Source organism: Sceloporus occidentalis, unplaced genomic scaffold (assembly GCF_023333645.1).
Source record: "Sceloporus occidentalis isolate IW3139 unplaced genomic scaffold, rSceOcc1.0.p SCAF_106, whole genome shotgun sequence".
In the NCBI taxonomy this organism is placed as follows: Eukaryota; Metazoa; Chordata; class Lepidosauria; order Squamata; family Phrynosomatidae; genus Sceloporus; species Sceloporus occidentalis.
Window position 1 is genome coordinate 1,386,570 of NW_028317086.1, and position 12,188 is coordinate 1,398,757.

At 39.6% G+C, this 12,188-nt stretch overlaps 1 protein-coding gene across 4 annotated transcripts in view; it reads left to right on the top strand.

Moving 5' to 3' along the window:
- Positions 1-3,812: 3,812 nt before the first annotated feature.
- The window catches only part of LOC149283318 (pre-B-cell leukemia transcription factor 1-like), a 76,673-nt gene continuing 68,297 nt past the window's right edge, over positions 3,813-12,188 (top strand). For 2 of the 4 annotated variants that reach the window (XM_089497661.1, XM_089497663.1), the window contains exons 1-2: positions 3,813-4,003; positions 4,916-4,931. In XM_089497661.1, coding sequence (XP_089353787.1) covers positions 3,813-4,003; positions 4,916-4,931 — 207 coding nt within the window. The remainder of the gene's footprint in view (positions 4,004-4,915; positions 4,932-12,188) is intronic. The other 2 variants (XM_089497662.1, XM_089497664.1) reach the window with 1 other exon arrangement.

Here is a 12,188-nt window from a genome sequence, read left to right on the forward strand (position 1 = left end):
AGCCTAGCATTGTCTGAGGATATCCAATTACTGCCTTATGAAGTATATAAAGCTATTCCATCGGTTTTCTCTAGTGCACATTAGTCATTTTACTCAAGCTTTGTAGGATTCTATTGACTATTGTTGTAATATTTGGAGAAATAATTGATAATAGAAGCCTATGGATTCAGTACATAGCTTTTGTATAAACATTTCTACAGTTTAATAGAAGGTTATGTCCATTCCTCAGGTGATGTCTTCTGAAGAGATCAGTGAACCCCACCTCAAGAACTATGAGGTTTCTCATGATGGTTTCCAAACATCAACAATGCAGGTCCCCCCCCCCCCATTTTATCAAGTGACAAAAAAGTGGGTCAGACAACATCTCAAAACCTCTGATGGATCCAGCTCGATCGATTTGCAAGCGGACATAGATATTATAAGGATGACCCATCTGGTAACATGAAAAAAAGAAGCTGAGATATTAATGGCTTTAAAAGCTTCAAGATAGGAAGGGGAGGTATATGCCTTCTTCTCGACTCTGCGGACACCTATGAAGACCATGATATTTTGGAAGAATAGCAGATCTTTATGGCAGTGCTGTCCAAGTTTTGGTGAAAAAGAGCCACATATATTTACTGTTATTGGATCATATCTCCAGTAACGTCACCTACCGAAGGCTAAAGCGAAGGAGGTTATACCTTCTACCCTTGCTCTGCAGCTCAAGATTATATATGTCTTTATATAGTGCAGTCTATTCATTAATAGAAATGTACAGAATTATGCAGTGCACTATGTTAATTACTGTGTTGTAGAGCTGTAGTAAAATAGTACTGCATATTTAAAATCACAAAGATAGAAAAATCCATCGCGTGTATTCGATTAGGTGCCTTGAAACCGTATTGCCAAAAGTTGTATGGAATCTCTTTAAATATTTGCATGTAATACAAATATATATATATTTGAAATAACTTCACAAAATCCCTTCTATGCTGTTTCAGAATTCCACTGAAGGAAAAAAATTAAGAGTTGGATGTGTTTTAAGAGCACAATTCCTCTTGTTTCCAATTTGCTTGTTCTCCCAGGATTAACATTCTACCTGTGTTTACATTCATTCTTCCAGCCCCGTATAGCCTGCTTTGCTTAAAAGATCAGATACCATATCTGCCTCTTTAGAAAGTGGGTGCCATATGAGTGAAGTCAACAATCTAGGAGTGTATATTTGTATGTATATAGATATATATTTATTATATATCAGGGGCGTAACTAGAAACCTCAGGGCCCCGGTGCGAGAATCTGTTAAGGCCCCCCCCAACCCATCTATCCCTTTCTCACTATCTACCCTCTCCCTCCCTCCCTTCTCACTATCTCCCCTCTCCCTCCCTACCCCCCTTCTCACGATCTACCCTCTCCCTCCCTCCCCCCCTTCTCACGATCTACCCTCTCCTTCCCTACCCCCCCTTCTCACGATCTACCGTCTCCCTCCCTACCCCCCCTTCTCACGATCTACCCTCTCCCTCCCTACCCCCCCTTCTCACGATCTACCCACTCCCTCCCTACCCCCCTTTGTTGGTCACTTACCGTCAACTCCTGTGTTGGGAACGTGAGGCATTTGTCTCGGGTGCCGGCGCTTCACTGCTGAGCGCCGGCATATGACGTCATATGCCGGCGCTCAGCGTGAAGCGCCGGCACCCGAGACAAACGCCTCACGCTCCCAACACTGCACTCTGGGCAGCGCTGAGGCAGGTGGCGGCGGCAGCAGCAGCGGCGGGGAGCAGAGGAGTCCTGGATTTCTGTCAGGGGGGGCCCAAGAGGTGCCGAGCGGTCGTTTTCAGCAACCGCTCGGCACCCCTTGGGCCCCCCTGACTGGCAGAACTCCGTGGCCTGGTCGCAGTCGCGACCCCGGTAGTTCCGACACTGTTATATATGTATGTATATAAGTTGTCACTATAATGATTATAAAGGGAGCCATAGAAGACCAGTGTGGGGGGTCAGTAAATTTGTCAACTGTTGTGATAACAGACTTGAACTTATAAAGGTACTCGAGAAATCCCCAAGGAAAATGGTATTACAGCAAGCAAGATGGGATGGAATAAGTGTTTTGACTTTTTCCCTTGTAAAATAATAATACATATAACTAGGTATAAGAGGCAGCATATATTTCAAGGAAACACCTGGGAATTTTAAGGCAGGAGGATAACCCGGGGGGATCATAGAGTTATTATTTATCACATTTAAAAGGTTAGCGTGTCCCTTTGTGTAGCTATGAGGTTATGTTGAGACAATGCACAGGGATTGGAGTAAAAGGGAGGCTTTTCCGAAAATGGGTGGAAATTATTTGACATTTTCTTCAATCAAATTATTTTTAACTACGGTGAAATCCCCCCCCAGATAAAAACAGAGGAAATTTATATTTTTGTGTTACCCATTGTACAACGCTATGGAATATGATGGCACTATGTAAAATGAATCATGCATGCTTAATGCAGAACTAAATTTACACGACTACCTTGTTACCCTCTCCAAACCTCCTTAAAAAAAGAAAGCTGAGTTATATGTGAGGTTTTACGATTATTGACAAAAAAGTCCATTCATTTTCTAGAGGGGGCGATTTATTTAACCCCTCATAATCTGAATGAAATCATTTATACTGCAGTCATGGGGTGATTATCAGCCCGCTAATTCCTTGTAACTGGGTTACTATGTCACACCATTAGTCATGCTATATATATTTATAACGCTTTGCGATACGCTGTGATTTAGATGCCATATCGGTTTGTAACCGTATTTCTAAATGACCGTATCGGTGTGTGTGTGTGTGTGTCTTCCTATGTCTGCATGTATAGGTTACCAGGCTTGCATGTTTTGAGTATACCCATACCTGTCTATACGATTACTCTGTATATCTACATGTAAAGTAAGGAAGTTTTACTTTACTGGGAGGGTGGTCGGTAGGTGGAACAGCTTCCCAGCAGATGTGGTAGAGGATAACATAGTAAGGGATTTTAAACCTGCATGTGATAGGCACATAGCTCCTGAATCTAAGGCAAGATAGGAGTCTAGATGGGCAGAATGGTTCTTACCTGCCGTCAAATTCTATGTTTCTATGTATATTCTTATTATTCCTCCCCTGCACCCTATTTGTATGAATGTCCCCACATGTCTATCCCTAGCCTGTGTGCTGGGCACTCTCCTGCTGTACGCACAAACACTGCCCGGCTCCTTTAAGACTCTTGCTTCTGGCTCCTTTTTTCTTCTTCTCTCTTCTTTTCTCTCTTTCACATTCCCCACCTCTGAACCTCTGTGATTGACAGGAGAAAGCAGAAGAGGGGGAGGGGAGTGACCTGGGAGGCCACCAATCTGGTGCCACACAGGGAGGTGCGTTACCTCCCTCTCCGCCAATCAGCGGGGCGAAAGAGGAGGGGGACAACCCATTCTCCATTCTGTGCTGTGTGTCAGCTCTAGAGGAGAGAGGGATAGACACAGGAGGGAGGGAGGAGAGCAGAGTCTGAGCCCAAACAAAAGCAGGACACCGAGCTGTGTGGAACTTCCCTGCTCCGGTACAGACCCCACCCTCCCGGAGCCCCATCGGTGGGAGCTTTTCGGCTCTACCTGGATCCTACCCGCACGTCTTCTTGACTTGTCCGGATCTGGACGGATTCCTGTGCCCTGGGATTAAAAGGAGGGACCCACAACAAAGACAGGGGAGAGAAGAACAATAAGAGTTCCCTGTGCGCCGCTACAACAGCACGGGAGCTGCAGAGCACACACAGGGTGAACAGAGGGTGCTGCAGAGCACACAGGGTGCTGCAGAGCAGGGCTCGCTCCTGGAGATGGATGATCAGCCCAGGCTAATGCATAGCCACCCCGGGGTGGGAATGGCAGGTCACCCCAGCCTGTCCCAGCACATGCAGGATGGCACTGGAGCCACCGAGGGGGAGGGAGGCAGGAAGCAGGACATAGGGGATATATTACAGCAGATCATGACCATCACTGACCAGAGTCTGGATGAAGCACAGGCCAGGTGAGCAGACTCCATGTATTTACAAACATTACTGCGATCAGCCGGCAACTTGCGCACACGAGTCTCCCGATCGCCTGAATATATAGATGTATAGACTCCGTGCCATGTGTGCGAACAGAGTTGGCACTGTCTCCAGCAGCCAACATCACATACACTGCTGCACAACGCGACTGCTTCGAAGGCGATCCTTGCTGGAAACCTGAAAGCAGAGAACCGGCAAACTATGTATCTGCCTCCTCTCCTGCAGCTTATTTATACTTTAATATATATCTATATGTGTGTTTATGTGTATAAATATAAAAATGTATATATACACCGCAGCTACGTGTTTACAATGTATCGAGTACATTGCGATCCCCTGCCATACCCATCAATCACCTGCTTTTTACTCGAATTCTGTGCCTATGTTTAAAAAATAAACAATTTTAGAAAATAAATTGAAAGTGATTAAAACAAAAGGACCGAGCCATGCAAATATGATGCCTTCTGAAGTTTTTCTAAAGTGTCTTAAGAGTGTTGCCCTCAGGGCCTCTAATAACTTCTACGAGAGAAATCTAATACACCTTAATATATATAATATATAATATAATTTTTATATATATATATATATATATATATATATAAACATTATAAAATTCATAATATAATATAGTACACAATATATACAATAGTCACATCCTTCTTATACTGAAGATAGACATGCCCAAGGTCACTAGATCTACTGTTTTTCCTTATAGGAAATATTTTAGGTCCCAAGAACTGTGATATAGGGGTCATCTCAAACTGTGATGCAAGAAGAGATTTTAGATTTTCTTAAAGTATTTGAAACAAGCCGGTGCTTCATCAGGATGAGAAGTTAGGGGGCAGATCATCGGGCAGTATAAAACCCCTTAATATTATTTGAACTTGCAGGAAAAACTGTAGATCTGTTAGTCGAATTCAAAAATACTTGGCCCTGCCTGTAGTTCTATATGGTCCCAGATGGCATTTGACCTTTGACCTCTTCAGTTTAAGACTATGGGCTGTAGGTCATTTTTTGTTGTTGGTATATTTAAGTCTCCCCTATCAGCCCTGAGAGGCCTTTTGTTTTGTTTTCTTTTTACATTCCATTTAGCCCATTACCCTTCTAACCACAGCCTCTTTTCTTTATATTAAAATAATATATACCATCCACTCCCTCCAGACTCAACCTATTTTAATGTATATGTTTATCCTTTTTCATATAAATATTGGAAGTGAAACGTGAAATAAATGCATTCTGTTTTTCTTGCTGTGGCCAAGATGCAGCTCGCATGCAGTTTTAACTTCCCGGGAAGGTAACAAAAATAGTGTGTGTGTCAGTGCTTTAATGCGTAGCGGCTACGAAAGCAATTTCTACGTCATTTCGTGTAATGTATGTTTTTTAATTTATGTATATATATATATATAGGTCACATTGCACAGGGATTTGTTTTTAATGTAAGCAGCGGTCCATTTTAGATGCCAGTTAAGGAGTGAGCGTGTATAAGAATGCACGCACGCATATATACGTTGATAAGCTAGCCGTTTAAATCAAGGGTTAGGGTTGACTAGCTCTGTGTGTATGGAGACCAAATAAACTACATTCCATTTATTTGTATAGCGCCCGCAGATTCTGTAGCGCTGTTACAATATAGGACGGCAAGAAAAACATTAACACGCGTTAAAACATACTGATACAGAAGCAGAGGGCCCTGCTCTTGTGAGCTTACAATCGACAGGACGCAGTGTGGCTGTATTATCGTACAAAATCTAGCAAAGAAAGCAAACTACTGTGGGGTATGAATTTTTTTTTATTATTATTATTATTATTTTTTATTTTTTTTTACAGAACCCTACAATAGACTATGCACTAACCATTAATATCATGGTATTTTGTGTGTGTATAAATATAAATTTATATATATATATATTGCACAATAGTAGAATAGCCTATACACAAATCAGTAATATTATTGATAATTATATAGTGCGAGTTATATTAACATTGTTGGTAATTATATAGTGCCAATAATTTACACACTACACGACAAACCTAAACTGACAAAGACAAATATTTACAGAGGCTTCGGCATGCAAGCATCAGGGTAAAATGTATATGGATACATAATATGGGCAAATGTTTACTGTATATGTGTGTATCATTGTGCAGAACAGCATGTAATGTTTTCCTTATTATAACCTTATATAGGATAGTAGTATATATAGCGCTATAATTTACACAACGTTCTGCAAACAAATATGTGCACAATTACTGCATATGTTACCGTGTATTCTAGAAGTGATACGATATGGAGAAAGGTGCAGACGCCGTACTGTAACAGACCTACAAGAGATGTTTACTTGAGACGTATATGAGTGAACGTATCCGTACATTTTATGCATAGCGAAGATACTGGACTGTTGATTTATTATTATTCTGATTTAAAATCTTATTATATAGAACGTAGGTGCAAAACACACACAAGGCTGGAAAAATACAATTAATTATCACTTAGTGGTATATTTTTGAAATGCTTTAGTTGAGGGTAGATTAGCAATCTGCCTAAAATCACCCACAGAAAAAATATTTTTTATTACATAAAGTAGCGGATGTATAGATTTTTGACTGTAATATATATATATTTGTGAATGATTCTACATTGCATTAAAAAATCTTGACATTTGCAGATTATGTGGGGGTTTGCTATGTTTAGGCGCAGAGCTGGATGTTTTATGTTTCTCCGTTTGCCCTGTGTGCAAAAAAAAAAAATAATGGAATGGAAAATCCGTTAAACATCAATGAAAACATAATTTTTTTTGGCTAGTAATGTATTATAAATGTGTGTGTAGATACGTGTTTACCCAAACAACACACTCGCACGCACACACCACGTCCGGTAACACACTGTTACTCTGCGGTTTAACTCCGGATAGTTCTTGCCGTGCGTTACCTTGGCTATTCTGTTTGTTCTTGGGGAGGGAACCTGTTACGTTTCAGCGTCATCCTTGCTGGACCCTTCACTGCTCGGTCACGGTTATTTCAAAGCTATTGACGTTAATGCGTTTTTGAAAGGTCTCGCTGCTTTAGGAGGCTTTGAATCTACCTGGAGGCCTTCAAAAAAAGGTTCCGTTTGTATTCCGGGTGATCTAGAACCCTGGCCGGTGTGTTCTTAAACAATAAGAATGTATTATTTGTCGTGTTGATGCCGTACGGCAGAAATGCAATAGGGCTTATTAGTTATTACTCTTTTTTTTTTTTTATTTTTTTTTTTTTTTTATTCTTGGCAAGTTAGAATTGATCCCATAGAAAGAAAGTTGAGTTCAGGTGGAAAGTGCGGGGGGGAAAAACATGGGTGGGGAGTACAGGGAGGAGAACATGGAAACGCACATTCCACGCTGCGTGCAAGTAGGAAACTCAGATTATGTAGGTGCTGTGTGTGTGGTTGAACATCACAAGAAGGCAAATCTGAAGACGTGAACAGATCTTCTCTGTATATCACAGGTACACATATCCTTCCACAATAAATAGGAATAGAATCGGTAACTGTCTTTAGATTGCAAGCTCTGGCGAGCGAGGCCCTTCACTGCTTTTATGTTTAATTAGGTCAGTCCTATGCATGAATTTACTGTACAGCCCTGCGCATCGTGTTGGCGCTATATAAATACTAGACAAAAATAATAGAAATGGTATGCCTTCAAATATTAATAGTCGCATTGCTCTGTAATTCACAGAATGCACGTGGTTAGCTTTTCTAAATTAGTTTAACCGTTTGTTTACCCGTTACTATATCTTCATATGAAATCGTAGTGGTGGTTTCCAAATTCTCAGAAAATATGTTAGACATTTTAGACTCCAGCTCTCTGACCTCATAATATATGTGATTTCGTGTTTAAATCCATTTGGCTTGCAGTCAAGGGGGTCAAAGGCATTGCAGTTTTCTTAGTGGGATGTGTTGAGAATGTCCGCGTTACCACACTAGGGCCCCTTCGGCACTTCACAACGCATCATTTCCAAGGTATTTTTGTTTTCATCTAAGTGGAAACTCATTGTTTACTGAATAAACTGCATTCAAACGCGGGTCAGTAACATGGTAGAAACGTGTCCCGTGCGTTCTGTTGCCCGGTCGAAGTATCTGCCGGCCCCCAGTTGTCGCATACATTTTTCCTTTCTTTATGGAAAGGCAAGTTTGTGGGTTATGCCTTTTTTATATGATGTATACACTATAACACTATTTTCTTTTTATCCTTCGCAATCTATTAGTCTTCTATTTTATGTTTTCTATATCCTCGCCCTTTTTAAATTAACCAATTAAGGTTTGCCTACTTAGCGAGGATTAGACCCTACTAACAAATCCCTATGTGAGCATGAGCGGAAACTATACCACATCAAGATTTAAATGACTGAATTTTACCCATTCATCCAAAATCGAGAAAAGATATCCCTAATACGCGTGTCGGCTAGCTGTCCAAGAACATTCTAGAACTTGATTATAACATATATATTTTAATCTATTTTTTTTTTTTTACCTATTTATAGTAAGGTCTGCATTTGTACCCTCTTTGCTGTCTAAAGGTTAAGCTTTAATTAACTCCATATGCTCTCTCTATTTATTTTGGAAATGAGAGGCGGCAATCATCGGGGGATTGACTGCTTACCACCCCGCTTCTAAGTTTAGACAGATAGATGTAATTCTTATTGTGGATCATATATATATTTTTTGGTCTCATTTTCTCCATCATGTAAAAGTTCTTACTGACCAGTGACATTTTGACATTTCTTTATTTGTTTAGTTACAAAATATCGAAATCCTTTTTTTGTGTTTGATCCTGGATATGGTGACACAGTCGGTAGAATTGTTTCCTTGTGTTTAGAACGTGATAGAGACCGCTTGGCATGCTTTTATGCAATTCTGTGCTGCGGTCATATATAGTAAAATTCTTCCAATCTGCATATCAAGAATAGGTAGTGTTTAACGTAAAACATGGTTTTATGCTTTTCTACAGATCTCAGACGAGGTGCCAAGACCCAGCAGTGGTAATGGATTTCCGGATATTTATATTTGACTTCAGTTGGTTAATATAGTCCAACGTGTTTAGTGCTTTAGAGGTTTGTGAAGTGGGCAATCTGGTTTTCCTTATCGGATTAGTGCGTCGTTCTCTCCCTTGTGCCTATGATCTATACTCCGTATACTTTGGCGTACTGAAAAGCTGCAGATTCTATATTGTGGTTTAGTAACATTCACAATGTGTGTGTGTGTGTGTGTGTGTGTGTGTGTAATACACACACATGTATCGGCTTATTTCTGGAATTCTATAACGTGTCCACCCATCTGTAGTGCGTTCTGTCATGGTTTTGCATATAATTGTATTACACTAAGGTATCAATGCCATGTGCGGTGTACTGCCATGTTGTCATATAAATTGAAGTCCCATCACAATATATTTAAAAAGATCACAGCACTAGGGTCCTCAACTTTTTTTTTCACCTTTTCCTTTCTTGTTTCTCATATTCAATATTTTTGTTACCTTAGTAACTGCAAGTACGTTGTCATAAAAATCACAGATCTGACCCCTTCCACACAGAGATCCCCCTCGTAAATTGTATTCTTCTGTGTCATGCTATTTATCTTCTCTTGGTTGCCAGTATCCTAAATGCAAACAGGTGTGTCTACAGCTATTAAAGAGCCATAGACGACGGAGGTCCAAAGTAGATGGAGAGCTGGGTATTGGCTTTCTGCGTTTGAGATTTGAAATGTTTTTCTTAGTTTTTTTATAGGTTTTACATATTTTTTCAGAAGAAGGTAGTTTAGAATAATATGACTTTTATTTTTGGTCAGGACATGAATGGCTGTAGTAAAAGCTCATCTTTGGGCTAAGCAGTGACTGCCTTGGCAGAAAAAATATGGCAGTTGTTGTGGACGTTCTGCAGGGCTTACTGGTCCCTACAAATAAAATGAAGCTGGCTCCCGGTTTGGTGTGTCTGGCTCCGAAAAAATTTGTCCAGCCCTAACATACTGTATGAATGGGTAGCTGGTGGTTACGGTCTTCTCAATTATCGTTGCCTAGTGCCAACTGTAGATTAACCCCACAGAGGCCAAATAACATGTCCCCTATTGATGTGAATTGATTATTAACCAATTGAGACTCCAGCATTTTATGTTGTAATGGCTAGGAGGTCTTTATTCTAATACATTTTTGTCACTTATGGTCGACGATATAGACTAAAGGCTTAGTTCATCTCTGTGAGTGTCTATTCTCGCTCGTTAGCTTGACATGGTCTCCAAAGAGACATTTGATACTGTTGATGTTCACCATGCAAAATCCTTTGGTCCCTGACATGCCACGATGAGTCTGAAATAATCCCAACTCCTTCCCAACGAGCCCTCATATGTTATATTTGTGTTACCTAATTTAATGCATCAAGGCGGTCTATTAGATATTGTAATTTATTAGGGTGCACAATAACTACTAAATAATGTTTCAACTGATGGTGCTAACATTAAAGATCATTTAACTCACTTTCTGATTTCACGCACAAAATAATAAAGTATTATTAGTATATTAATTCTGAATATATTTCACTCTCTTCTAAATGTCATCATTAGTTAAAATTCCTCATTTAGGAAATTACAAGTAGACAGGGTTACATGGTTATTATTTGTTTTATATAGCGCCATCATATTACGCAGCGCTGTACAATGGGTAAAAATGAAATAATAAGTAGTATATAACATAACAACTCGACTCACAGAAACAAGAGGTAAGGAGGGCCCGCTCAATGAGTTTACAATCTAAAACATACATCTGAATTAACACATGAAACTTGGATTGATGGTTCCAAAACATTTCTCATTGACAGGGTTTGCTCCAAGTAAACATGGCATTAAAGTACAATGAAATGAACGCATTTTACTTTACTGAGGGGATGGTAGTAGATAAGTGGAACAGCCACCCAGCAGAAGGTTTTAGTTTTAAACCTGCATGGGACAAGCATGCGTTTGTCCTGAGTGTAAGACCAAGGGCTGATCAAGTCTGTTAAATGAATGAAATAAACAGACTAAATGTGCCGAATGGTTCTCGGTTGCCATCAAGTTCTGTATTTCTACCCTTATGGCTTTTCGTTCTGTTTTGAAAGCCGCGTAGACTTGTTTTCTCCGCTAGTAACAATGCACAAGCACAAGTCCACTTTTGCCAATAGCCTTTCGTTACAGTGATACAATTTCAAAGAACGCGTAGGCTTTTTGCTGCTTTCGCATTACCAGTCAGCCGTCTGAAGAACGTATCCAGAGCCGAGTGTCTTGTAACATGATTCCAGATTATAATTATGGCGTACAATAAACTACAGTAACCAGAAACTGTATTAAATAGAAGAACTGTAATGTGGCCCTGTAGTGTGAATTTAATAAAAGATGATGTGGCCTCCTGCTTGTAAGAAAATAGTATATTTCCAGCGGTAAATGAAGTCATTAAGTGATGTCCAAGGCTACATGGCGATACTACTGAAAAACATGGTAGATAGAAACCTTCTATAGCTATAGCTTGAGACATGCTAATACATTATGTATATATATATAATGTGTGTGTGTGTGTGTGTGTGTATATATATATATATATATATATATATATATATCTCTTATACTGTCCCATTGTGTTAAAAAATAAATAAAATTGACAGCAAGATCTACCAGTCTTTCCCCTTTTCATATCATGGTAGCTTTCCTTTTTTTTTTTTTCTTCTTATTTCCTTTTAATTAAATGAAAATAAAAATCTTAGGAAATTTTAGGGTCATAATCTATTCTCTCTCATTAAAGCAAGTTGGTTTATAGCTTTAAGAGTTTCTGGGAATATTAATATTCCAGAAATGATACACTATGCAAAAATCAAAACCTGAAGTTTTGCTGTCTATTGGGGAAATAATACACTCCTAGAGTTATTATTGACCGTAAGCCAGTTATTTTATATTGGTGGCAAAATACCGCATGGGTGGTAATTCTGCTTGTTCCGTTAACCATACTTTGATTAATGATCATTGTCTACGTGTGCCATGGGTCTCAGATGGGGTTTCCTCAAAGGAGTTGGTAGGGGTGAACTCACCTTAGCCTTCGCACGGTTGCCTTTTTCCAGATAATTTAAATACAAGATGTTTTAGATATTTTTTTCTTCATAGTAAGGTTGAACACAAAA